Below are 27,882 nucleotides of genomic sequence, written 5' to 3'. Positions count from 1 at the left end.
TGCCACTGTGGCATCAGCAATTATAGGAGTAAACTCATAATGTAAAGGGCTATAAATAAATATAAATACATTGAAGTATACCAGTAGGAATCCCCATATGTTGAGTCTTAGGATATATCGACAAATATGCACAGAGTGGCATTTTTCCCTCTTTCTTCAGGGTGGAAGGAGACATCATTCTGTCCTTCCCCTCCTCCACCGTCTCTCTCATATCATCTCCCAGCCAATCAGAGTGCAGCAGCTGGCAGACAGGCAGTAGGCTTATATTTAGGTCACAACAGTAGGATGCCAACTCAGCTAAGTGAGCCACAGAGCGGCTTGTGGAGATGCTGGCACGAGCCTGCTCATTGACTCGAACACATCCAAGCACTGGGAGGAAACTGGGGGAAGCTTATGAAAAAATGTGTGGCCATAATGCACGGCTCATTTGAAATAAATAAAAATACTGGTTTGCGTTGGTTGTCCCTACATCGGGGAAATCAAATATGATTGGTTACATATTTTATAAAACTGTTTTTATTGGCGTATTAAACAAATTCTGGGATCTAAATCATCTGTTACAGTCAGATGTTGGTGTGGAAGCTTCAAACAAAGATCTACATCTACACCAATCAAGCTGCTCAAGGTGTGTGTGTGACTTATTAGTATTTACTATTTTTTTATTCATGGAGACGCCTTATTACAGCAGAGGTGAGTGAAGAAGAAGGAACCAATAGTAGAGAGCAGTGTAACTGAACCAGATGATGCCCACCACCTGTGGGAGATGCTTGTGAACACTGGCACTGAGCTCATATATGTAATCCCAGAAGCGCTCGGGATCAAGATAAGATCAAGGATTCATCTAAAGAAACCATCCATCCATTTTTCTTCTTCTCATGTGAATGAATGGGACATGGAGGAAAGGCAGGCTGCCAGGCTAATGATTACACCTTAAAACAAATCGGACCATATTCACCTGCTGTTTAAAAATCCACAAATGTCGTGTGTGGGAAATGTTCTCGTGGGAAATTTGGAGAGCAGTCCTCATTTACTGCACACCCAGGCTTCTGTTGTCATGTTATTTGATTTCCACTTCATTTTTGACCACGCAGGAAGTGATGAAAGTGTTTCTTGTCCGACACGAATGGTAAGACTGATGGTGGATGCGTCCAGCAGGCTCCGGCAGGGCCTGAATGAACACTGCTGATAAGTGACTGTGAGCTGCGACGCTTCGTGTCGTCAGCTGTGTGTGTGTCGTTCAGGGAGGTGGCAGTCAAGCTTGTGCTAACTATGTCAGTATTTCCCATGCTTTTGTGAGAAAGACGTTGGGGCTCATTAACAGCTTGAATCTGACAAGCAAGTTGAGTCAGGTCGGAGTCATGTTGGAAATTAATTTGCAGTGGAAATGTTATTACGAGGTATTTGTGTTGTAGGAGAAGAGCGATGGAGCTAAGGGAGGGACCAGGCCTCTGTGGAGGAGGTGACAGCACAGGCTAACGCTAATTATGAAGCTCCAACTTGGGGCACTAAGAGTTTTGCTGCAGGACTGAATATTTCAGTGAAACTCACTATATGGGTTTATGTTTTATGAGCTCTAATGTACAGTCATCACCTTTACCTCTTTAGCATTATTATAAAATGAGCTTTCGTGGCCCTTCGATCTGGGTTTACCATCAGTCTGGCCCAGAGTTCGATTCGCTGCTCTCACTCCCGGCGGTGGATTATTTCCTCAGCACGCCTCTGTGATGTTTGGGTGTCTGCTGGGTTTTGGTGGTAAGACACATCTGATGCATTCACTGTGTATTTTCCAGCCTGAACTGCGACACTAATAGAAATGGAGACTTGATAGTAAATCCTAAGGCGATATTTTTGAGGTCAAGAACTCAATTCAGCTTGAAATTGAAATGACCAGAACCATGAACCATGGTTTGGGTGTAACAGCGCTGTTTCTGTGCAGGCTTTGAAATTAATGGTTTTTTTATTGTCACAGTTTCTATCGCTTCAATTTTGCATTTTTCCCCATTGTACATGTTCATGTTTACAGAAACAATGGTAATGGAAACATTTTTCAACCTTAGAAGCATCTTCCCATCAGACCTGACTGGTGTTAGACGTTTTTATATATCGGTATAACTGAAGTCAATTTTAGAAGTTAATTAATACTTAACAATGACTTGCCCAGAGGAATTTTACTGCAGATTGATATGACTGAATTCTAAAAGAACTTTATTTGACTCTATCTCAGTATAACTTCACTCAATACAGCACTTTGTTTTTCCATCTCACAGCATCTTGGAAAGAAAAATAGGTGATAAATTAAAGTCTGTTTGATTTTAGTAAAGCCATGATCATGTAGCTCTTTGAATATGCAGAGACAGGGATTACTGTTTTGTGTTTCAGAGGATATGCGGAGTTTCTTCACTCTCTTTTTGCTTTGATTCGTGGACCAGAATGAATTTTTTGGTATACGAAAAGATGGTTTGGAGTCAAATAAACACTTTACCAATGTTGCAAGTTCCCAAAAGCTGCATTTTGGTGTTAGATGGGTCATGATCAAACAATAGCACACATTTTACACTCATTGCCAGAATTTGCTTAATTTAAACCAGAACTATAGGCTGTAGTATTTTTTTTTTTTTTTTTTTTTACATTTGCAGAACAGATCCTGTCTTGACAAACAATTGCACACTTTTAATATTGACATATATTAAATATGTCCCTGTAAGTCTTTGTTACACTGACCCCAGCATGACCAGTGATGGGAATAACGGCGTTACTTTTTTCAGTAACGAGTAATCTAACTAATTACTATTCCTATCGTTACAACGCCGTTACAGTTACTAACAAGAAAATGCGGTCGCGTTACTATTTTTCAACAAACAGACGGTTGAAGCTGTCTTCATCTTACCGCATCTTATATCAGTTGCACGGAAGTAGCTGTAAGTAATCTGGACGCTACAGCTTTAAGCAGCTGCGCGCTCCCGTGGACGGTAATCACGATCACTGTCTAGCACAACACCTGGAGCTAAGGAGCAAAACAATCGCATGAGTGCTGCTGTTTGACCGAGGAAGAATAAAGTAGTCGTGGTAAGCCAATCACATGACCACTTCAAGATGACAAAGCAACAAGGTGACATATACCAGTTTATAAATTGTGTTGATAGGCCACGTAAAACCAGAGTCATGATAAACAAGATATACGCGGCGTTTTTTCCTCAATAGTTTCGTCACGTTTACTGTCTAAGGACAGCGCAGCGAGCACTCTCTGCTTATGAGCAAACCAAAAACAGCCCGTTCGTGTTGGTGGAAAAACGCACCATGTCGACCAATCAAAAATGATATGGAAACATGACATTTGGTTGTTTAGGAAGAGGGGGAAGATTTAGGAGTGACGGTGAGAGAGAGAGAGAGAGCAGAAAAAGAGAGAGAGAGAGTTTTGAGATGTGAGAGATTTGTGACGTTTAGCGTGTTTGGAGTGTGTAGTTAATGTGTTGTCTTGTGTAGTTAGTGTGTAGTGTTGTGGATAGTTTTGTGTTGTGTGTTAGAACAATGAGGCGACTGCTGTCTCCAGGTAGAAACAGGAGTGATACACCTGCTGCTGTCAGACCTGCAGGTATCAGGCTGTGATCTTCTCCTTTATAGTGGACAGAAATTATGTTTTTGGAGCGGCACAAATAATTTGTGTGGCATCTTATTGAAGAACAGCTGATTGTTCTGTAAATAGTTTGAAATGGTTATTTTAAAAAAGGGTAAAAGGTAAATGGATGCAAATAACTTTGCTGTTTGCAAAACTTGTGCATATGATTTTAAAATTGACAATTTATATTTGCATTTAAAGTTATGAAATATGATTCATTAAAGATGTTTGTGGTTGTTACAGTAAAAAATATAACTTTTTCTACTCTGATTTTATGGTTTTTGTCTGATTTTAGATCAATTGTGTTAATACAGTATGTCAAAATGAAAACATGACTGTAAATTCAGACACGTGAGGTTGTGCTGAAAAGAATGATACCAAACAAGGCAAAGTAAATAGTTTTTAAAGGTAAAATGTGGAGGAAACATCAAAAGTAGTTAAAAATGGCCAATTATACCCTGGACCCCAGAGGGTTAAACGTTTTTTTTAAAGTAACACAATAGTTACTTTTCAAGTAATGAATTACTTTTAGAATCTTGTAACTCAGTTACTAACTCAGTTACTTTTTTGAAGAAGTAACTAGTAACTATAATTAATTACTTTTTCAAAGTAACTTGCCCAACACTGAGCATGACACACACACAAACACACACACACACACACACACACACACACACACACACTGTCCAGAGCTGGTTGCTCTGCTCGGCCTCTCTCTCCTGCTCAGCCCAGCTCTGTCCTCAGTCTGTACTGTGACCGCCCCGTCCCCCGCAGCCAATAGGGGAAAGCGTGATTAACCCACTGCTCTACCCCTCCCCTGCAGCTGAGCCACAAACCACACCCCACCACATTAACCTAAGTACAATCTTGGAGAAGGAAAGTGTGGGTCGCTTGATGAATCTTATGTTCTACTCTAAGATGGTTTTTATTCCAAATAGTCTAACTTACAAGAAGCTGGACTCGGTCCTTCCACACATCTGCAGCTTTTACATTTACTGATGGAGACACAAGAAGAACAGAAAATGCTGAAATGAATTTGTTGGTGTTGGTATGGGATTAGCATCAGTCGTTAATGAAATGTAATTGGCTGTCAGTGTGGGGGGTAGTGGTGCAGCAAATCTTACAGGATGCAGAATTATTCCATTATTCATGTTCAAGCTACGAAAACAAGAATTTAGCTATATGGAAAAGCAGCTGGGTTTGCATCTGCAAATGAATCCCTTTGGGGAGGTTGAAAGATTTAAATTGAAAATCACAAACTCATTAGTCCTGAATTCAAAGTGGCATCATGCTGAGCAGGAGACAGAAACGCATTTCCACTCTCTGCAATAAAATGGGCTCCTACTGTATGTGTAAGTGTTGCGTTAGCAGCAGGATGATGCTTTATATCTCACTGCACTGTGGCCTGCAGCTATCAGTCGATGGTCAGTCTGGCTGCCTCATCGCTACACAAGTGAAAGATACAGCAGAGGATTAGCTTTGTGTGCTTTCTCTCTCACAGGCTCTAATAAACAAATGGAAAGAGTGGAGCATACCTGGTGCTACACCTGCTTTAGCCAAAGTACGACCAGTCTCCTTCTTGTTAAATCTGACTTGCAGTCGAAATGCTTGTTTGAGATGTTCTAATAAAGCTCTACTTCCATGAGGAGGATTTCAAAGTTCTAGGGGATTTATTAGATTTGGAACTAGCCCACTAATTGACATCTAAAGTTAAACATGACTTAGTATGCCATGTCCTGACTGAAGAGGTTCTACTGCTCTGCTATAACTTTGGCTCTAAAAGAAGCACTGTTAGTGTCTGGAGAATTAGTTGGACTTCATATTTAATGAAGTGCGACTTAATAGCTAGATATATGGTTAGGTTTTAAACACAGTATCACAGGGAAGATGAGGAACGTCAGTGGCAAAAACTGAAAATGGTCCATTTCAGCCAAGAGACTGTCTCAGATGATCCCATCGACAACGTCACAGATGTGAGGCAGATATCAAGTCCTGAAAAGTCTCGATCCAAATGCTCATCATCATCGTCATCTATGATTAAACTGTATTGGTGGAAGGGTCCCCTCACCATCAAAGATGATCATCTAGTATCTTACATGCATCTTAGTGTGATGCAGATGTGTCCTCTGTAGCTCAAAGCAGGGACATAAGGGTGTACGCAGCATGGAGGACTCTTAACAAGTTGGCATGGCACATAAAAACACACACTGGCATGTGACACAGTTTATTGTCACAGTAGAACATAAATGCGGTGATGCCGTCGAGTTTGAAGATAGATTTGGTCCAGTAAGTGAGTTCAGAGAAAACGAGGTGGAAGCGAGCAGGTGCCCCACTTTACGCCCTTGCAACACATTCTCTTGGATTTTGAAAGCTCCTCACACTTAGTGTTTTTATCTGGTTTAAGCAGATCTCTGGGAGATGTAAGTCAACTCATCCTCAGAGTAAAAGCACAAAAGACAAGTAGGTTTTAGTCTAATCAGTTTGGAGAGGGGTTGCATCATAGAACTGGGCGTTTGGTTGTACCTCTTGGCATCAACACCAATTTTCTGTATTGTCAGAAGTGTTTCTCCTCCTCTCCTTTGCTTCTCCTTTCATCATGTGGCTGATGTGAAGCTCCCTTTTCATCGTTTTTTCTTCTTCTCCTACTCAGATTTGGATCGGTCCCCTGTTCGCTCGCTCGCGCTCTTTCTCTCTCCAGTGGGTTAATTACTATATGTTGCAGCTTCCCCCTCAATCCTGCGAGTTACATAAAAGCAAAGTCATTAAAGTGAAGAGTTGGAACTTTTGCCGTTCTTGTCGTGACGAGATTTGCTTCTGATGCCACGTTGGCAGCGAGGCAGACTCGTGGCCATTAAAATGGCCTGAGAGCTTTCAAAAAGACTTTGCAGAGCTCTGTGCCATTGCAGTGTCCTCCTCATAAGGACTTTAAGTACAGTGCAATATGATGACGACTTAGGCTACCTGCAATGAATGTGCCTAATGGAATTTTTGGCCAGGTTACAACACCAAAGAGAAGTGCCTCATATTTCTGCATAATCGACAGATAGTCTGGTTGATTAGATCACAGGGATAAATCTCCGTTCAAAGAAAGGCCAAAACAGAGATAAATTTCAGAGGATGAGTTGCATATATGCTCAGATAATTCATAAGGCATACATTTGTTTTTCCAAAGACAACTGGCAGCCAAGAGAAACACATTTCCACTGCTTCTATCAGTCAGCTTGTAGCCATAGGTGGGGCTTGCTTTATTATACTCCAGAAACTTCAGCTCTGCCACCTCATCCCGCCTGAAGCAGGCGATCCACCTTTTGCCAGCTGAGAACTGGCCACACATCCACCGTTGAGATAAATGTACCGACTGTAGCTGCTTTAACAAAAGGAGCTTTTATATCTTCTTTCACCGCTCACAGTCGAGAGGAAGCCGTGTTCTAAAAGTAGCACTTGTGTGTCATCAGTTGCTTAATTGAAAATGGGGGTATGGGCGTCATACTGTACTCACAGCTCATGTCTGCACAATGCCGCCACAGCATGGAGCAGCTCATTTGCTGCAGCTTTTTCGGACTTCATGTTGATATGAGTCGATTTTAAAGGCTTTGGTATTCAGCGGTGCGCTCAGATGGTCAGATGAAAAACATCGTCGCTACTCCAGCATGCTGCATAAACCTGCTGTGTCATTCATAATGTTGGCAGAGACTAAAAACAGATGCAAACAGTATGTGGGAATGTTTTTTCCAATGGATTTAATGGACAGAGATGAGATGGGAGTAAACATATGCAAGGTGAAGCGAAAAGGTCTACAAAGCTATTGGTCAGGTGTTGGACGGCCACCTGCCTTGAAGACTGTAGGATTTCCCATATATAGATTTTACTTGGATGGGCCGACCATGTATTCTCATGGTGCCAAATTTGAATGTTTCTTTTTTGTCATCTTTTTATTCCATCCAGAACAGAGCTGTCCACGGCTGATCCAACTCCACTGTGTTTGACTGCAGCTACTGACTGTAGTCCTTTTGCTCTGTCAGCCCGATGGCCATCTCACTGTGTGCTGTTAGTACCAGCAGCTGCTTATCGACATTTACACTATATTTTTATGGAAACTTAGTTTCTTAAAGAGAAGAAGAATTTTTCATATAATGTTAGCTTTACAACTCAGCCCCTCAGTGTGTGTGTGTGTGTGTGTGTGTGTGTGTGTGGCTCTCGGTGTTGACCTCCACTTGCTAATAGCTCTCGCTGCGGGAAGCTAACTCATCCACAGCGGGCCATTAAAGCGCACTCTTCACTGTAATTTACTGTAATTTCGTCATCTTCAGCTTCTCCTCTGCAGCCCATAGAGCTGAGGCTCATGGTTTTTAATCGACTGATAAGACTCGGGCAGCATCTCACCCTGCGTCCAGATGGAGACGGATGGTTGAATCGTGAGCTTGAAGACATAATACTGAGGAACTGTAAATATAAGCTACACAAATGTTAACTTGTTAAGTTAATGTTAAGTAACCACTTGTATACATTTGGTTTTAGCAGTTTAGGACACATGCCACATATCCTTCCTTACTGCCTACGTTAACACTTTATACCTTAACCCTTTCCTACGCTCCTCAAGGTTTTCTTATTCTCTTCTCCCAAAAGCTTTGTTTGTTCTAAGAAAGAAATGAAAGCACAACATGTTCTGGGCCATTCACTATAATGCAGCTACTACAATCTTTCCTGTTATCCCTTCTACCCACTGAATGACACATTTGCTAAACTGCACATCCTCAGTTTGCACCAGGGTCCTATTAAAAGTCGAAGTAGAAATAGTAGAGATAACCCTTTTGACATCATTATGACATCAGCCAGATTTTTCCCAGGCTCAGTAAAACAACAACAGAGGACTTTATGCAGCACTTCCTTAATGTATAATATTTCTGTTAATTTTATTGCAGCATTTCTTCATGTTGTTTTACAGTAAGTAGGACACGTGGGATTTGTGCCACCTCCGGCTGCAGATTATCATACTTATGTACAAATTTGCATACATTACCCAAACATACTGATATGGATCTTGTTTGTCACTGATGGCGACCTGCGTTTTAGCTTCAACGCTGCACAGAAGCTTCCATGCTTTCTGTCTTTGCTTCCCTCTCTTGAGGCCTGACCTGCTTTCCTCTTATTATTTTCTTCTCCTCCCCCTCTCACTCCATAAGAAAAGATGGGGGGGAAAGGAGGAGCTGGTTTTATTAATTACCTCATTAATGGAGAAAGGGGAGTTGTTTTTGTGAGAATGTGGAGGAAGAAGGATATTGAGTAAATTCATATCATCAGGGGAGCACAAGAGAAATGATGAAGGAGGGGAGGCTAACCTTGACATAGATATGCTGTAACTATGTTGCCTGTTTTTCTTATTTTCTTTAATTGTCAAACAGTCGAGAGGTGTTTGGATGTCTGGGCTATCAGCTGTTGCCCGGTGTCTTTGGCTCGGCTGTTAGAGTTGATACGTATACATCCTAATGAAGGCTGACAGAAGGATGCTGTATTGCTGCATGTCACCGGTCTGCTTTGTCGATATATAACTGCAATGATTCAGGATGACCTTTCCATCAGCTGTTATCACCTGGTGTGTCGCTATCATCGCTGCGGGGGAAAAATGTATTTTTTTGACACAGATGGAGAGATTAATCCAGCCAAAGCAGAGGGAACAACGAAACGCATTAATTGGTGGACGATCAGGCTGCTGTCTGCACTGCGTTTGTCTCCATTTGAAAATCACCGTAAATATATTTGGACCCATTTGGTTCTCATTAGTGTCCTCACGTTCCTTTCAGTCGGATTTGTTTCATCGTAAACAAAACACAACTAAATATATTGTGTTAGGTTTTCTGTTGATCGGACTAAGAAACCAAAAGATTTCTGTCAGTTATGTTGGCGACATTTTTTGTCCATTAACAAGCAGGACATCTTGAGAAAACACATTAATATTAGATCAACTTGGCCCGATCGAAGTCAGCTCGAGTGCTGAGCGAGTTTTGACTGTTCAGAAATCTTTCTGAATCTTTCTTTTCCCTGTTCTTGTGTAAAATGAATGCAATCCTGATATCACAGTTACAGATGAGTGTTTTTCTTTTTCTATGTGCGTGTTAAGTTTGACATTACAAACCTGAAATCCAGGGAACATCTAGGACTTTGTTTTAAAAAATGCCTGGACTGAAATGTCTCTGACTAGATCTTCTGTTTCTCCGGAACGCCACAGTTTTTTATTCAGTTGCTGCAAATATCAACTAAAGCCCAAAACCACAGCTATCCCACCAAACCTGATCTACGGAAATTCAGTGTTTTTTTTGTACTGATCTGGAGCCAGGAGTGAGCAAACTATGTCCAAGGCTTCATTCATGGTATGAAATCAATGTTCAAGCCCATTTCTGTATATATGATCTCATTAGGCTCAGTTGGCACCCATGACAGGCCTGGTTACTACGATGACCACTCACCACTCAGCCTTTTTGGTAAACCTGAAGCTGGAGTCGATCAATGTTACAGAGCAGCGGGGGAATTTGACTCAGACGATTGGTTGGAACAAAAGGGGATTGCATCAAAATGATTGACAGCGAGGTGGGCAATTACAGGGGTGACGTGAGGATAAATCAATATGTGCTCGTGTTGATATGAAGCCAGGGAAATGAATACGTATCGACTCTTATATTTATTCTGTTTGGGTGTATGAGGGAAAAGGATGTTCTCGATCTCTGTAATAAGATGTAAATAGGCCAGAACTCGTGTTTAGTGGTTGGCAGATCTGACTCAAAAATGAGAAGCAGTGTGCTCATCAATCTGGTCGGACAGATACAGATGGCTCCCAGACAGTCAGGAAACTCCATCAGAGTCCTGCTGAGTCCCACACATGCAGGTCTGCTGCTAAATGACAAGCGATTTCCCCTCATTTTCTCTGTGCCCCATTGTCCCCCACCCCCCACTGACAGTTCCCATTTTAAAGTTTTCTCTTGATCTCTCTCGATACATCAGCCAGGCTCTGATTGGTATTGTGTATCACAAAGCTGTTGTGCTTCACGTTTGCATTCGGTGCTGCAGCTTGGCATGAAAAATGTCTCCCTTCAGGATGTTAATGTTGAATGTACAGGAAGCTGGAGTCGGTGAGGATTGTACAGATGGATGATTTAGTCGGTCTTTATGCGGTACGGACACCAACTTCAGAGGTGGTAATAGTTTGGTTGCAAAAAGAAAATTCCTCGTTTGGGGACACACTAAATCAGGGGTCTCAAACTCGCGGCCCGCAGGCCATTTGCGGCCCACGTCACCTCTACTTGCGGCCCGCATATTGATGTGAAGAAATATTTTTAAAAAACTATTATACGAAAAATGATTTAATACGACGGCAGAGTGTTACGGGCATGGCCCTTTAAGACTGTAGCCTCGTGGGCGGTGTAGTCCTTGCAGCAGGGAGAACGTGTGGGACCCATACTCCGGAACAGTAGGAGGCGGTAATGCTCCTTTTACGTTGGTTGCCAACCGCCGTTAAAAAACAAAGAAGAAGAAGAAGAACGTGTGGGACCGCCCCTCCCGCTGTGTGTGTGTGAGCGTGAGGGAGGGAGAAAAAGGAGATAAGCACGAGCTGTCACCGAGCAGAAACGGGAGCTGGAAGCATGTAAATATAATAATAACCACTGCAGCCAAGAAGAGTGCCTGACGAGCCCAGTTGTAAGTAAGCTATAAAGACTCGACTGTACACCGTGTTCGTGTTTTCCTCCGAAACAATAAAGTTCTGCTGGAGCAGCCTTTCAACGCCTCTCTCTGTCTCTCGCTAGCAAGGTTGACCCAGACAGCAAAGCTAGTTCCCGGCTACGAGCCCGACACGGAACCCACAGTATTAGCCAGAGGTCTCCTTACCGCGGTTCGGAGCCGCGGACCTGGCCGAGGTAACAAGAGAGTGCAAACATGTTGAGGGATTGGCTGTGTTAGTTCAGTGAGAGATTTATTTGGAAAGAAAACAATTTTCACTTGCAGTCAAAAACTAATGTGTACGCTTATGCCTGCATTTTTATTTTGTTAAATACAAACAAAATTGTAGCAAATGTGCTGCCACGTGTCTGGCCAGAAAGAGCTGTTTATTTGGTAGTTCAATGAAACTACTGTACTATACTGTACTATACTGCTGAGTGTCTGTCTTCTGCTTGTCAAATACATTTCATTGCAATGTTGACCCTGTGCTAACTTGCATATGACAAATGAAACTGAAAGGCTTCAGATAGTTAAGAGTGAGAAAAAAATTGCGTTCATGTTTGCAATTTTGTCTTGTTACACAATATTTGGAATTAAATAAAACAAACAAAACACTACATTTTAGGAAATATTAGTGAGTGTTTTTGTTTTTTTTGTGCTACTTGGACACTAAAGTGGCCCTCCAATGAGATGACGGTGCCAGAAGTGGCCCGCGGCTCATTTGAGTTTGAGACCCCTGCACTAAATGAACCTTAAGTCCATTTTGTAAATTATATTCATATATTTTGAATGTCAGAAAGAAGGGCTCACTGGTTAACAGTGTACTGGTTCCAAGTCATTAGTCAATGGGCATCCAAATTCAGTCTGAGCTACCCATCACCCATCACAGAAGACACCAAGATAGCAACAATGAAAATGCTCATCCTCAGGGTTCAAAGCAGGACTTCAGAAACCAGTGGGTGACACCGTGGTGGCTACATGAATCTTTCTCTGTGTTTTAAAATATTTGATTCTGTGGAACGCTGCTGCATTCATCAGCGCCACTGTCATCACCAACGTCAAAAAGGGGCAGGACTGTGACATTTTAACATTATGCAGCGCTCCCACAATGAGCTCATAGGTGCGGATTCAGCCAATAGAGCTTCATGTCCAATCAACACCACTCCAGCAGTCTAACCTTACCGATATCAAAGAATACATTTACTTTTAGAAACTCCAGGATCCGTGGATCATCTTCACTTGGTGCTTGCTTGTCTGTTTTGGTCTGAGTGTCGTTATCATGTGGTCGGCTCTTCTAAAGGTAAGATTTGGAGGCTTTTTGACTTTCACAGATCAAAACTATACGTAGTGGGCCAGCATCTAAATCACGCTCCTTGTGAAATTGCTGCCTGAACTGTGATGAGTATCAGACTGTTAACTGCTGACTTTACATGGTTGTTACTTCATAGTTTGAAGTATGTGTGGGTGACCGGCTGTGGCCTGTAGGTCCGGGTTCTGAGAGCTGCGTGGTAGAAAAAATGTATCTGAACCAAAAAAGAAAATAGTTTTACACTTTTCAGTTCAGTTATCACTTGACTCTTTTTTAGATATATCCTGTTACAACTGTGGATATTTGTATTGCAAAAGTTTCAAATGACATAAGGAGGTACAAATATGCAAGTACAAGTCATGCCTGTGAGCCAGAAGCTATATTCTTGGATCTGTATGTTTACATACAGCGTGGATGTCCTTAATATGGTCCTGTCAGGCAGGTATGAGCGAAGGAGCCCCACTCAGAGTCAGAAAGGTTTGGCCAGTGAACTTCATTTGGGAATGTCTCCCAAAAAATGTGCCAATGCCAACATCACAGAGGGTTCTTTTGTTCTCAGGGACAATAAATGTAAATTATGTCATCATATGCATCCACGTGCCCTCCAGTTCACCATACCTCACTATAGGTAAGTGGAGTTGTCACAATAGTACAGGGTGGGCCATTTATATGGATACACCGTAATAACATGGGAATGGTTGGTGATATTAAAGTCCTGTTTGTGGCACATTAGCATATGTGAGGGGGCAAACTCCTCAAGATGGGTGGTGACCATGGTGGCCATTTAGAAGTCGGCCACCTTGGATACAACTTTTGTTTTTTCAATAGGAAGAGGGCCATGTGACACATCAAACTTATTGGTAATGTCACAAGAAAAACAATGGTGTGCTTGGTTTCAACGTAACTTTATTCTTTCATGAGTTATTTACGAGTTTCTGACCACTTATAAAATGTGTTCAATGTGCTGCCCATTGTGTTGGATTGTCAATGCAACCCTCTTCTCCCACTCTTCACACGCTGATAGCAACAACGCAGGAGAAATGCCAGCACATGCATCCAGTATCCATAGTTTCAGGTGCTGCACATCTCGTATCTTCACACCATAGACAATTGCTTTCAGATGACCCCAAAGATAAAAGTCTAAGGGGGTCAGATCGGGAGACCTTGGGGGCCATTCAACTGGCCCATGACGACCAATCCACTTTCCAGGAAACTGCTCATCTAGGAATGCTCGGAGCTGGCACCCATAATGTGGTGGTGCACCATCTTGCTGGAAAAACTCAGGGAACGTGCCAGCTTCAGTGCATAAAGAGGGAAACACATCATCATGTAGCAATTTCAAATATCCAGTGGCCTTGAGGTTTCCATTGATGAAGAATGGACCCACTATCGTTGTACCCCATATACCACACCAAACCATCACTTTTGTTGTTCCAACAGTCTTGGAGGGACCCATCCAATGTGGGTTAGTGTCAGACCAATAGCGGTGGTTTTGTTTGTTAACTTCACCATTCACATAAAAGTTTGCCTCATCACTGAACAAAATCTTCTGCGTGAACTGAGGGTCCTGTTCCAATTTTTGTTTTGCCCATTCTGCAAATTCTGTGCGCCGATCTGGGTCATCCTCGTTGAGATGCTGCAGTAGCTGGAGTTTGTAAGGGTGCCATTTGTGAGTAGCTAATATCCGACGAAGGGATGTTCGACTAATGCCACTCTCCAGTGACGTGCGGCGAGTGCTACGCTGTGGGCTCTTGCTGAATGAAGCTAGGACAGCCACTGATGTTTCTTCATTAGTGACAGTTTTCTTGCATCCACATTTTGGCAAATCCGACACTGAACCAGTTTCACGAAACTTAGCAAGCAGTTTGCTAACTGTAGCATGGGAGATGGGTGGTCTCGTAGGGTGTCTCGCATTGAAATCTGCTGCAATGACCCGGTTACTGCGTTCACCAGATATCAACACAATTTCGATCCGCTCCTCACGTGTTAACCTCTTCGACATGTCAATGGCTGTGAACAAAGAGAAACTTGTAAATAACTCATGAAAGAATAAAGTTATGTTGAAACCAAGCACACCATTGTTTTTCTTGTGACATTACCAATAAGTTTGATGTGTCACATGGCCCTCTTCCTATTGAAAAAACAAAAGTTGTATGCAAGATGGCCGACTTCTAAATGGCCACCATGGTCACCACCCATCTTGAGGAGTTTGCCCCCTCACATATACTAATGTGCCACAAACAGGACTTTAATATCACCAACCATTCCCATTTTATTACGTTGTATCCATATAAATGGCCCACCCTGTAGAATACCAGGGAAATCAAAGACAAAGATAACTAGAGATTAGAAAAATACTGGTCTGTGTATCCAGCTGTTGCTGTTTATTTTGTGTGCGTCTTTTGACTTTGCAAGATATTTTCATTGCTGACCAATGAGAGTTGCCCAAGGTAGATCACCACTGTTTCTGTGTCGTTACCAGTGTTGGTCAAGTTACTTGAAAATAGTAATTAGTTATTAATTACTGATTGCTTCTCCAAGAAAGTAATCCTGTTACTTTAGTGATTACTTATTTTCAAAAGTGATTAGTTACTTTATCACTTAGTTACTTTTTAAAAACATGATAGACAACATGAATACGTAATAAAGCAACAGACCTTTCAGCCCAAGTCTATTTTTCTGCATATTCCAGCATATAAAATAAAATCATGTTTTGTGTTTACACTCTTTCAAATAGATGCAAGTAAAACACAGTAAAAATGAATAGAATCAAAGACTCAGCAGCTCTTAAATCTATTATCACCTGTTTAGCAGCAGTGGGGCGGGTGGAGGTTTGTCCACAGCGGTCATGTCAGTGGGGGGATCCGGGGCTTTCTCTGTGAATGTCACGTTCCCGTGGCAGCGTGTTCGCTGCCTGAAGTTTCATTTTTTGCTGTAGAAAGAAGTTTTCTTCACACGCAGAGTGAACAGCAGACGCTAATGTTTGTGTCAATTTTTATGGACTAAAACTCAGAGTAATGTGATTACTTCCAAGCTTTAAACGCTGCATGGTCGTACTCTCTCCATCACTCCATATTATCCATTGTTGATCTGCACACGTCTGTTACCACGGACGTCGCACGCTCGTACGTCACTGTCATGAGACACTCTCACAAACAAAATCACGTTTTAGTAACGCAGCGTGCTTACGGGAAAGTAACAGTAATCTAATTACTTTAGCTGCTACCTTAATGATAATGTAATAGATCGCTAATGTGGGTAATTGGTAATAGTTAAACGGCTAACATTAACATGTGCATTGGCCACATGTGTTTAGCTGTTAGTGTGGAGAGGGACTGTGTACCTGCCTGTCTGTAGTGGTGCTGTGTGACGTTACGCATCACCTGCAGGAGGTAAAGACGGCACTGTTGGTATCAAATTTGCAGAGGAGTGTCTAATTTGCAACTTTGTGCATGACAAATCATTTTGTACTCGCTGTAAACATGCATGAAGCATACAGTGTGTATTCTATATTTATGCATACATTACTGTCTCTAAATAACTTGGGGGTGTGTGTGCATGTGTGTAACTGCTAAGGTCACCAGAAACAGCCGATCTGTTAGTTGACTGTTAGCTGACAGTCAAGGTTTTTCAGATTTTTGTCACATCATAGGAGAAAGTTTGTGTCATTTACAAGCAGCTTCATGGAAAGTTAAAGTCTGCTGTTCCTGTTGTATTAGTCTTTAAAAGTAACCAGTGCAAACTTGTCTTCCTTAGGGGGGGCGCTGCAGCTGTCTCAACTATATTAAAGAGTACGACAGAATTTTAAGGTAAAGTCAGAGACCAGTTGGCAACCATCTGGCAGCTACTGGTTGCTGGGAAAAACGTGTATTCCCCAACTGATTGGAGAAATCTTGCAGTTGCGAGCTGGTATACGGTGCTGCACTGAAAATCTCTTGCAATTGGTGTAATCCAGTGTTTCCCAACCACTGTGTGCCACGGAAGATTATCTGGTTCCACCTGACTTTAAGCGATCGGCGTGAGTATCGGGCAAAACAATTACATTCTCTTCCACTAAAGGGGAAGGACATATAGCTGCTCTAATTCAATGGGTTGCCAGCAGCCAGTAGAAGAAGACTTACATAATAGTCATGCTGTGAGACGACGCAGCACGAGTAGCAATAGATGAATATTTTGAAAAGAAGTAGTCAGTCTGACCTGGTCCTGGAGAAAACTCCGACCCAGATGAAGGCCCGAGACTGAGTTGTGGTCAGAAGAAAGCAAAAAATCACGTGGAATGTTTTTGCACCCTATTTGCAACTGATTTAACCTTCAGCAGCCATTCATCAAGCATTCGCTAGACCTGTGTGACATAGGCTTTACAGGTCCACTGCAGACTCAATACATACTACATAAGCAGGATAAAACTCCAATTTCTCAGCCGTGCAAATGAATAGGTGTGAGAACCTTTAAATGAAAAGGCTGAACCCAGGCTGAGCCTCGGCCCTTTGGCTACTTTGTTATTTCACTACCGACAAATGACAAGATCTGTTTCAGTTCAAATGTAACTGTTTTGAAATATAGAGTGGGTTAAAAAATGACAACCGTTTTTGTCTAATAACTGTCCAGATTAGCGAGGCTTATATCTTATATACATAGTTTAGAAAATAGATGGTGGAATGACACAGAAGTTCATTAAAGTGAGTTTCCAGCCGTTATCTTGAGCATGTCAGTACTTCAGCATAATTATCAGCTGATGTGTTGGTTCCAATTAGACTACAAGCGAACAAAAATCACTGCTTAATGTCCAACAGCCTCAAACAAGGAGGGAAAAACTCTCTTTAGGGTTTTTAATCGACCTAGGCCTCTAAATGCTTTAATGTGGAGAGCTAACAATAACATCAGAGTCCTGTAGGAGTAAATCATACCCGAGGGTTATTTAACAGATGCCATTTATAAATATTCCAGCTTCATTTGTAAGAAATGGTAATTTTTCAGTTGCTCAAAACCATTAAGTACTGCAATTCTCATGAGTCTTATTAGGAGTTGCTATGGAGATGACTCCAGTCAGAGCCTTGAAATCAGCCTTGTTCAGAATATTCGGAACACAACTTCTCAGTCTGAAACTAACCCAGACCTGCGTTATTTATCTAAAATGTATTAGATACCAGAGGTGCTCTATCGGAGGTGAAGTGGCCATTGAAAACCACACGCATGGGCTGTGTAGTCTTTGACTTTTTGGATTCCACTGCCTGATTTATTATATGTGTGTATTCATTAAAGAACCTTAATTGGGACTTTGAAAGCAATTTGTGCTTTTATCTCCAAAGCACAGACAGAAAACACAGAAGGTTTGATGAGACAGGAGTTTAAGACTAGAGGGCACGTCCCCTCTGGCAGAAGCTCAGTCTGCAGAGTTCACAAGTCCTGGACATTATTGATCTGATTCAGCACAGAGGACCAAACTGATCGAGGGGAGAGAAATCAATGAAACTGAGTCAGTTGTGGCTTCAAACAGTCGCAATGATTCATTCGTCAGAGTTCATGTAAGTTAAAAACACTTTTCTTAAGAGTCAAAATACAGTAAATTTGTAATCTGCTGTTCCATTGTGAAATTTTGAAGCTTTAGGTCTGCGTAGTGAATGAGTTCAAACTGAACATGGAACAGCAGCGGTCAGTGTTTGTGTTTTAAAGGTGTTCTTTAGTACTCCATTATCTGGGACAGTTATTCACAGCACACTGCTGGATAGGAATCTACCAGCTGGATAGATTCTTTCTGTAGGATTTTACATATTCCCCCCGTATCTGCTTGGGTTGTCCTGGGTACTCCCAGGAGATGCATGCTGGTGAGTTATTGGTGATCCTAATTCAGTTTAAGTGTGTTGGTGTAAATGGCTGTCTGTGTCTCAGTGTCGGCCCTGTGATGGTGACCTGTCCAGGGTGTATCCTGTCTCGCGCCCTGTGACAGCTGGGATAGGCTCCAGCCGCTGAACTGTGGTCAAGATAATAGGATGGATAATTATTTTGAGCTAACAGTGCACGATGGAAACCTATCAGATATATTCTAAACTAAATGAACATGTAAATCCATATGTCTTTAATTTGAGTTAAAAGTAATATAAGCCAGTAATTTTTAAAACTTCATATCCTTCCATGTTTGTTGTTGGACTGTAATGGACGGGGGAAATTCAAAATAAAGATAAAAAGCTGTAAGCTAATGTCGATTTATCCAACGTGACTTAACCGGACACCTGAAGTCATATTCAAATGCAATAAGCAAAACGGTGGCCGCCCGCCGCCCATGGCGTTAGCGCGTTAACACCGTGCCGCCCCATGCTCGGGGCGATCCACAGTAACTCGTTAACGGAGATTTGCTGCGTTAATGCGGTTATGGCGTTAACGTCATTTTAACGAGATTAACGCTGACAGCACGATTTAAAACATAATCATAAACAATGAAAACAGCTTGTGAAAGCTTCAGCTCCCACACATCTTTCCATCGTTGTCTCTGATGTTTGTGCGTCTGGATGTTTCATGTTGCAAAGGAGAAAACTGTATTTTATTGTACGACACTCGCTGATGATGTTCCTCTCCTGTAATGTCCTTTATATTTACATCGCAGCGCTACACTTCACATCACACTCAGCCTCACAGAAGGTGATGTGAAATAAGCTTCCACTGTAGCTGCTGTGCACTTTTCCCCTTCCAGCAAGCATCGTTTACCAAATCATTTAACCTTGAAAACATAATGTACTGTTATTTATGCTGTTCTGATGCTTTAAATAATTTTGCATTTTTTATCTTCTGGTTTCTGGTTCCTTTGCAGGAAACTCTTTGTAACATAATGCACATATTACATAAATTACTTCAGAAACCATCTGCTAAAATGATGCTTATATTTTTTTAAAAACATAAGAAAAAGCTGAAAAATCTCTTAGTCTTTCATTAAGTGCATGCAAAATGTTCTCCCTGTTAAGAAAAGCATTTAATAGATAGAATATTACATTTAATAGAGTACTTGACTGACGAGGACTGTCTGACTCAGAGGGTCTAAATGCATTTTGTAAAAATGTCATCTTAAAATGTTCTAATGTACGAGATTTGCCAAAGCTCCATTAAACGTGCCATGTAAGCCATGAAAATGTCTCATTCTCGCACATTCTTTGCAAAGTTTAAGGAATATTCTTCAATATCTAAGCACAGTTACATGGAACTATTCCCAAAGGAATAACACTTCATATAGGGTCCCTCGGCTGGTGGGTAAAGTTCCAGGATCTAAACTCAACTTTCCTTCATAAATAACCAAAAAAGACCAGTGTGTGCACATCGATGGGGCTGTGTCAAACGGCAAAGGTACAAGCTTTTACGGACGCTTCCTTGCTGAATTATACAGCAATGAGAGAAACAGCGGTTGTTTTGTAACATGGAAATGTCAGAAGTTTTTACATAAGGGCCTAGTCGGGAGTTGTTGTTTTTTAATGATTGTAACAACAGAGAAACAGTGAAAACTGTTCAACATAAAGTGCTTTTACTGTTTTCATACTGTATAGAATTAAAAACGTATAGCTTTCTGTTGAGACAGAGTCACATTACAGTGTCAGAGGAGTAATTATAAGACAGAGGAAAAACTGTGAAGAAGACTATCGGGACACAGCTGTGTTTTTAGTGGAAATGAGTCATCTTTATCACCCTCATTGGGCCCATGTAGCTATAACATACACTTTAAATACCTTTCATAGAGGTGCAGGGGCTGAAACATTACTGCACTACAACTTCAGTGAGAAACCTCATTTCACTGGGTAGACTTCTTAGATTTATGTGCCATATACACATGGAAAGGTTTTCTAATGAGTGATGTGATCAGAGAGAAGTTCAGCAGCAGAACTAGCGGCAAAATGACAATAAGCAATTCAATTCAGTTTAGTTTTATTTACACAGCGCCAAATCACAACAGTCGCCTCAAAGTGCTTTATGTTGTAAGGTAGACCCTACAATAATACATACAGAGAAAAACCCAACAATCATATGACCCCCTATGAGCAAGCACTTTAGTGACAGTGGGAACCTGAGCCTGACAGAACCAGGCTCAGGGAGGGGCGGGGCCATCTGCTGCGACCGGTTGGGGTGAGAGAAGGAAGACAGGATAAAGACATGCTGTGGAAGGGAGCCTAATAACAAGTATGATAATCAATAAGTGACCAAATTAATATTGAATATTATGAAGATACAATTTCAGTTCAATACAGTTTCTTTAATGTGCCTTTGGGAAGTAAGAGATATATGGACATTTACGTGACCATTACATGTATTGGAATTTACCATTGGATTGTTTGGAGTTGTAGTCTGGTATGAATTTGGAATAATGCATTTTGTGGGTTACAGGTTCCTTTCATAGGCAGCACAGTCCTTGCTCCTGTTCAACATATGCGTTTATGCATTCACTTTCTTTTATTTTGTGGAACAAGACCAGTTCAGTGGTAAGAAAAATGCCTACATTATAAGGTAACCCTCCAAAATGGAAGATGATCCACAACCTGTGGGACATTCTCTTATAGCACTGCTGTGCTGAACTTGAGGAGATGGTTTGCTCTGTACAGTCAAGGTAAAAAAAAGTACATCTTCAATTCTAAGGTATTCCATGTCAGAAAACATAAAAAATGGAATACACTCTGTGATTCAGGAGCTTTTACAATCACATTTAGCTACAATAGCTTGATGTAATGATTTTCTATATGCCTTTATCAGTCTCTCACATCATTTTAGCCCACTCTTTGTTGTGTCATTGTTTGAGTTCATTTAGGACTGTGGGCATTCATGTATGCACAGCTCTCCGAATATCCCTCCACAGCATTTCAGTTGGGTTGAGGTCTGGACTTTTTGCGGGCAGTTGTACCACCTTGATTCTTTTGTTTTTCAGCCTGTTGTAGATTTTCTGGTGTGCTTGGGAACAGTGTCCTGTTGCATGGCCCAGTGAGTCAAGCTTTAGCTGTTGAACAGATGCATGCATGTCACTCTGCTTTGGGATAAAAAGGAGTTGAAGGTTGACTCGGTTACCTCACTGTGCCCTGGACATGCGGTGGAAAAACAAGCCGTGCGTTATGGCCATAACGCTGTATGTTATGACCAGACATGGTCTTGTCTGTCCAAAAGACATTGTTCCAGATGTCTTGTGGTTTATTCAGATGTAGCTTGGCAGACCTGAAATCACACACATCTTTTTAGAGAAAAAGAAGATATCTACCTTAAGCCAGCCATGCTTACTCAGTCCTTTTCTAATTGTATGATAACAAAGCCTGCAGGTTAGTTATGAATGTTAGAGTTTGACATGTAGGTCTTGGCTTTTTTACCATTTGTCTGACCATTGCACAGTCTGACCTTAAGGTGAAGTTCGTGGGGCATTCACTGTACTGGTTGTGGTGAATGCTCCAAACCAACTAACTTCTAGAACTTAGTGGTCATACTGGCGGATGATCAGGTAATCAAGTGTAATTGATTCGCAGCACCTGGGTGCTACTTAACTTCTTAATTTCTATAAAAGCAGTAAAGGTGTGATTTTCCACAGACTGCAAAGAGTCGTAGTTATGATTTCTGCTTGGTCATCGCCAGTTGTCACTGGTTACTACTACTGCAGCGCATAGTTATGCTAAACCTGTGACTTGCTTGTTTTACCTGGTAGAGTTTTCGTGTTTGTTTGGTTTCTTCATCTTTATTAATTTTTTAGGACTATTTGATGGGAGTTTCTCCTGACTTTTACTTTGGATGTTTCTCTTTGTTATCACTGTACCAAAAAGTAGGGCTGTTCGATATAACGATATATATATCAGATGATGATATGAAAACGTCTATCGTTTCATATTACGCTATCGTTTGTTTCATGGTGTTGCAAAATAAACTGTTTATTTTTTCATGGTTTTGATGGTCAGTGTAGCGGCTATATTAATTTCTTAAAGTTCTCTTTTTCTCTTATATTTAAAATAACCACACTATGGACAGACAAGCGACTGTTTTTACGTGTTGCCATTAGCAACAACGACGGTAAACCCAGTGTGTGGGTCCTGTCACTACCCGATCCGTACCGGAAACCCGATCGGTACCATGCATGTGGTGTCACTACCCGATCCGTACCGGAAACCCGATCGGTACCCCGCATGCGCGAAAGGTGTCTACTTCCAGTCGAAGCGTTTTATGATAGTTACGGGTCAGAGTATCTGTTAAGATGTTAAGAATAATAAGTATCTCTTAAAATGTTTCCAATAATGAAACATTTCAATATAACGTAGACAAAAACGAAAAATAAAAAGATAGTTACGGATCAGGACTCCCCGATCCTTACTGCGCATGTGCAAAGTCGGACCGTACAAATCGGGTCTACCCGATCCGTACCGCGCATGTGCAGGGGTTTTCTTCTTCTCCTGTTCGTTTAATGGCAGTTTACTCCCCAGTGTACGAGGATACTGCCACCTGCTGACCGAGCGAATGAACCCTATTGTAAACTGAATTAGCGCCATTACAAACGTGTGTTAAATTTGATGTAGTGATAGTCGAGTGTGTTTATGCTTGTCTGTGTGGAGAGGATTGATTGGAATAGTGATGATGATGTCCGCTATCACTGTCAATTGTCAGTAAACACTTCATCTGGCTGATGAATCTTCACGTGACATATTATAAAGTCTGCATTATTAACTCTGTAATTAGGCGCCATTCTTCTTATTTTACGGCGCTGTTGTTCAATCGGGGGAGGCTCTCTGTTGAGGAGAAAAGCATGCATTTGTTTGTATACGGATTATCCATTGTTTAAATGTCCCGGTAGTCGAAAAGGAGGCAGAGCTGTTGACAAATGCTAGAAGCTAACTGGGCGCTAACCGTATCATTCAAATATATTGAATGTCACAATGTTGGCAAAGAGAGGAAGTGACGTAAGATTTGCGCATGCGGGGTACCGATCGGGTTTCCGGTACGGATCGGGTAGCGACATGTGCAAAAGGCCACTACTTCCGCTCGAAGCGTTTTACGATAGTTACGGGTCAGAGTATCTGTTAAGATGTTAAGAATAATAAGTATCTCTTAAAATGTTTCCAATAATGAAACAATTTAATATAATGTAGACAAAAACGAAAAATAAAAAGATAGTTACGGATTAGGACTCCCCGATCCTTACTGCACATGTGCAAAGTCGGACCGTACAAATCGGGTCTACCCGATCCGTACCGCGCATGTGCAGATGTTTTCTTCTTCTTCTGTTTCGTTTAATGGCAGTTTACTCCCCAGTGTACGAGGATATCGCCACCTGCTGACCGAGCGAATGAGCCCTATTGTAAACCGAACTAGCGTCATTACAAATGCGTGTTAAATTTGATTTAGTGATAGTCGAGTGTGTTTATGCTTGTCTGTGTGGAGAGGATTGATTGGAATAGTGATGATGATGTCCACTATCACTATCCATCCATTCCTCTATCCATTGTTTAAATGTCCCGGACAGTCGAAAAGGAGGCAGAGCTGTTGAGAAATGCTAGGAGCTAACGGGGCGCTAACCGTGTCATTCAAATACATAACTGTCGCAATGTTGGCAAAGAGAGGAAGTGACGTAAGATTTGCGCATGCGTGGTACCGATTGGGTTTCCGGTACGGATCGGGTAGTGACAGCTCCGCCGTCCGCTTGTTTATTTTCCACATAAACCTTTCACAATAAAGCTGAAGATCCTGTTGAGATTTTTCAAAATAAACTGAAATGATGACAAACACAAAGACCAGTCAAAACAAATGGAGGACCTTATTTCTAAATGAGGGGCTACCTCTGTTGGACATGATTTGGTTATGAAAAGTCTGACACAGACCAGAAAACTGTACTATGCAAAATATGCAGGAAACCGGTCCCCACCTCAGACTCAAACACTGCAAACCTCTTCTACCACCGACGCAAGAATCATGTGAAAGAGTGTGCAGAGAGTTTACGGATGAGAGGCAAAACAAGAGCCGTCAGGTGCTCCAAATAAACCTTAGACTCAAATGTTAGAACAGACTTTTCCCGACCCACGCCGTGTAATAAATACTCACAAAGACAATGGCAGCCATTACAACTTGTGTCTAAAAATGTACAGTTTCATGCATCCGTCAAAACACTCGACTCCAGGTACACGACGCCCAGCTGGAAACACTTCGAGTCGAGTTGGCCGCAATTCACAGATTTTACAGAAAATGTAACATTTTTGTGATATATATCGTTTTCGGGACGATAAATGTCGTATATCGAAAAATGAGATTTTGGTCATATTGCACAGCCCTACCAAAAAGACCAAAGTTGGTGGTTATTTCCTCTGATGTTCAGCACCAGTCATGAGCCCTTTATGATGCTGTCCAAGTGGAACAATAATTGCTTGATGCTCAGATTAAAAATAAAAATAATAATTTTCTGAAAGCATGCAATAGCTGATTCAAGACATTTAAGCTGTAGGTACAGTATCTCTGCTTCCTAGTTTGCTATTTTCTGCTCAGCTCTCACAGAGTACTCTCCTCTACAGCACCTATCATAACTTGTTGGGTTGAATGTGTTCATACAGAGCAACCTTTATAGGGCTTTCTTAGTCCTGAATTATGGCAAGCAGTTGTAGCCGTCCTCGAGCCTCTCTGACAGCAAGATCAATAAGACTTGGCGAATGTCATGCAGGAAGCCATTTCAGTTCTAACTGGTGACATAAAAGAGCCCCCAGGCTGCCATATTGGCCCAGAGACCCCCGCTGCTCGCGGCTCCGCTCGCTTCCTTGTGAACCACCGCAGGGAAATCACCTTTCAAATAGTGACACACTCATCTCCTGTGAAATATATATGCAGCGCCACGTAATGAAGAGGTGCATATGCACAGTGGCATTTCCACTGCTGTCTGAAGACCTTCAGCACAAAGTAAAATATAGTCCCCTGGTGTCAGAGCTTTGATAAAGATGAATGGAGTCATTGTGACTGTAATAAGATAAAGGTAGTATGTGTTGACATTTCTGTTGGAATGGTGGAATAACATCAGGGCAGCTCTCAGAAGTACACAGTGATAAAGAAACCTGGGAGATGTAAGCCGGTGACATTTTTATCCATGTGGTTAACAAAGCTGAGTTTATATCGGCTTGTAGTAAAGCAGCTATACATGTGCAAACTAGAATCGTTAACTTCACTTTTAGTCTGCTACTGGGTCTCAGTGCTTTTTTAATTATCATATATTTCTTTTAATGTGTAACCAGTTGCAGTAGTTGTTGTTTGGATAAAAAAGATATTCCTTCCAGATCCTATGTCAATGAATGTGTTAGGCAACAGAACCAATGCTCTGATACAGCGGTCCCCAACCTTTTTTGCGCCACAGACCGGTTTAATGCGACCGTGGTTCAGGGGGTTGGGAAGCTCATCTGTAACTGGAAGGTTGCCGGTTCGATCCCCCTGCTCTCTCTGTCCTGGTCGTTGTGTCCTTGGGCAAGACACTTTACCCTACCGCCTACTGGTGTTGGCCAGAGGGGCCGATGGCGCGATATGGCAGCTTCTGTCAGTCTGCCCCAGGGCAGCTGTGGCTACAACTGTGGTTCGCCTGCACCAGTGTGTGAATGTGAGAGTGAATGAATAGTGGAATTGTAAAGCACTTTGAGGGTCCCGAAAAGCGCTATATGAATGCAATCCATTATTATTATTATTATTATTACACAATATTTTCACAGGTCGGCCTTTAAGGTATCGTGGATAAATACAACAACATAAAATGATACGACCAAGACGAAAACGGTGGTATTTTGTAAATATAATAATAAACGTGAATTAACTGTGTAACTTTATTAGCAGCGTCCTCCTGAAATGCACCAACAACATTGAGAGTAACGTCCTCATCTCTGCCCCTTAATGCGCTCTGGTCGCTATGGTAACGCGCAAATATTTCTTTCAAAATAAGACACACGACTACAACACGGGAAAAGACCCAGGGAAACAGAGTTAACGATAAAAACCCTGAAAACCATAAATTTCACACCCGAGCCTGAAACGACTCACAGACCACTACCGGTCCGTGGCCCAGGGGTTGGGAACCGCTGTGTTAGGCAACAGAACCAGTGCTGTAATAAAGTACCAGCAGAACCAGCAGTACCAGCACAACTACAAAACAAGAACATAAATGAAAGGCAAAATCCTAAAACTCAAAATATTGAAGAAATTGATTATGATTCTCAAGTGGGCTTATTTGTTCCCTATACTCTGGTGAAAGAAACAGATATGTCTGATTCTATGCATTAGTTTTTTAAATTTATATATTTATATGTAATGTTAATATGCAGTTGTGGGGTTTGGGATCGGTGTGTAGTATTAAAAAGAAAGTTACGGACTAAATTGTCTAACAAAACTTTATGTAGGACTTGTGTGACACAACAACCCCAACCTTATCCCCACCCACAGCGGTTTATAGAAACACCTTCCTGATGCAGGTCTGTTCCTGCTTCAAAGGGAGTTCTTCCATCTTACTGCCATCAAGTGCTCACAGGTCATCGTCTTCATTGTTCGGGGTTTTCTTTCTATGATGGTCAGCTATGGTTAGACTTCGTCCTGCCATGAAAACCTCTGTTAAAATGTTTTTGTTATGAGTTTGCATATTCCAAGTGGGACTCAGAATATGAAGAAATGACGACTGATGTGAAATTTATTTACATTTTTGTGTTTCAGGTCTGGTGAAGCTGGGTGTCCACTGTGTCACAAACCAGAAAGTTGCCATAAAGATTGTCAACAGAGAAAAGCTCAGTGAGTCAGTTCTTATGAAGGTAAGACCAATTTTACCCTCTGTGTCTGCAGTCATCCCCAGCTCATGTGGTTTAGTTGGGGTTCTAGTTCATCAGCTGGTTGCCGGTCATGTCAGTGGGATTTGGAGAGAATAGCAAAATCATTGGCCGTGTCTTGTCTGTCATGAGTGCATTGTCCCATGTACAGGAGTTAGGAGTTTGATGCACTGTTCTTTTTTCTATGTGAATAACATTTAGCATTGCATGTTTTCCAGATTTTTTGTGGTAATTCTTACAACATAGTAGAAAATGTTCAGGTCCTTAGATTTCTATAACTACTTTTTTGCAAAGCTGCTATTGGCAAAGATTCATTTTAGACACCCACAGGAGCAGGAAATAGACCAGAACATAATGCAGGTACAGTGCATTTCTCTCTACATTTCAAATATAAAAACCTCAGTTTCTCATGTACTTTCTCCGTCACCTCTCCGTACAATGAAGGCGAATTTAGTACTTTACTTCTGTGGGGAGGTTTT

The 27,882-nt window shown here is 41.6% G+C and overlaps 1 protein-coding gene across 13 annotated transcripts in view; it reads left to right on the top strand.

Annotated features, from left to right (window-relative positions):
• The window catches only part of LOC134624793 (serine/threonine-protein kinase BRSK2-like), a 150,183-nt gene that overhangs the window by 49,337 nt on the left and 72,964 nt on the right, over window positions 1-27,882 (top strand). For all 13 annotated transcript variants that reach the window (XM_063469908.1, XM_063469925.1, XM_063469859.1 and 10 more), the window contains exon 2: window positions 27,294-27,388. In XM_063469908.1, the coding sequence (XP_063325978.1) occupies window positions 27,294-27,388 (95 nt within the window). The remainder of the gene's footprint in view (window positions 1-27,293; window positions 27,389-27,882) is intronic.

The sequence above is a fragment of the Pelmatolapia mariae genome, linkage group LG1 (assembly GCF_036321145.2).
Source record: "Pelmatolapia mariae isolate MD_Pm_ZW linkage group LG1, Pm_UMD_F_2, whole genome shotgun sequence".
NCBI classification, from domain to species: domain Eukaryota; kingdom Metazoa; phylum Chordata; class Actinopteri; order Cichliformes; family Cichlidae; genus Pelmatolapia; species Pelmatolapia mariae.
Note: the sequence above shows the minus strand (reverse complement) of the source record. Positions and strands in the feature narration are given on the sequence as shown.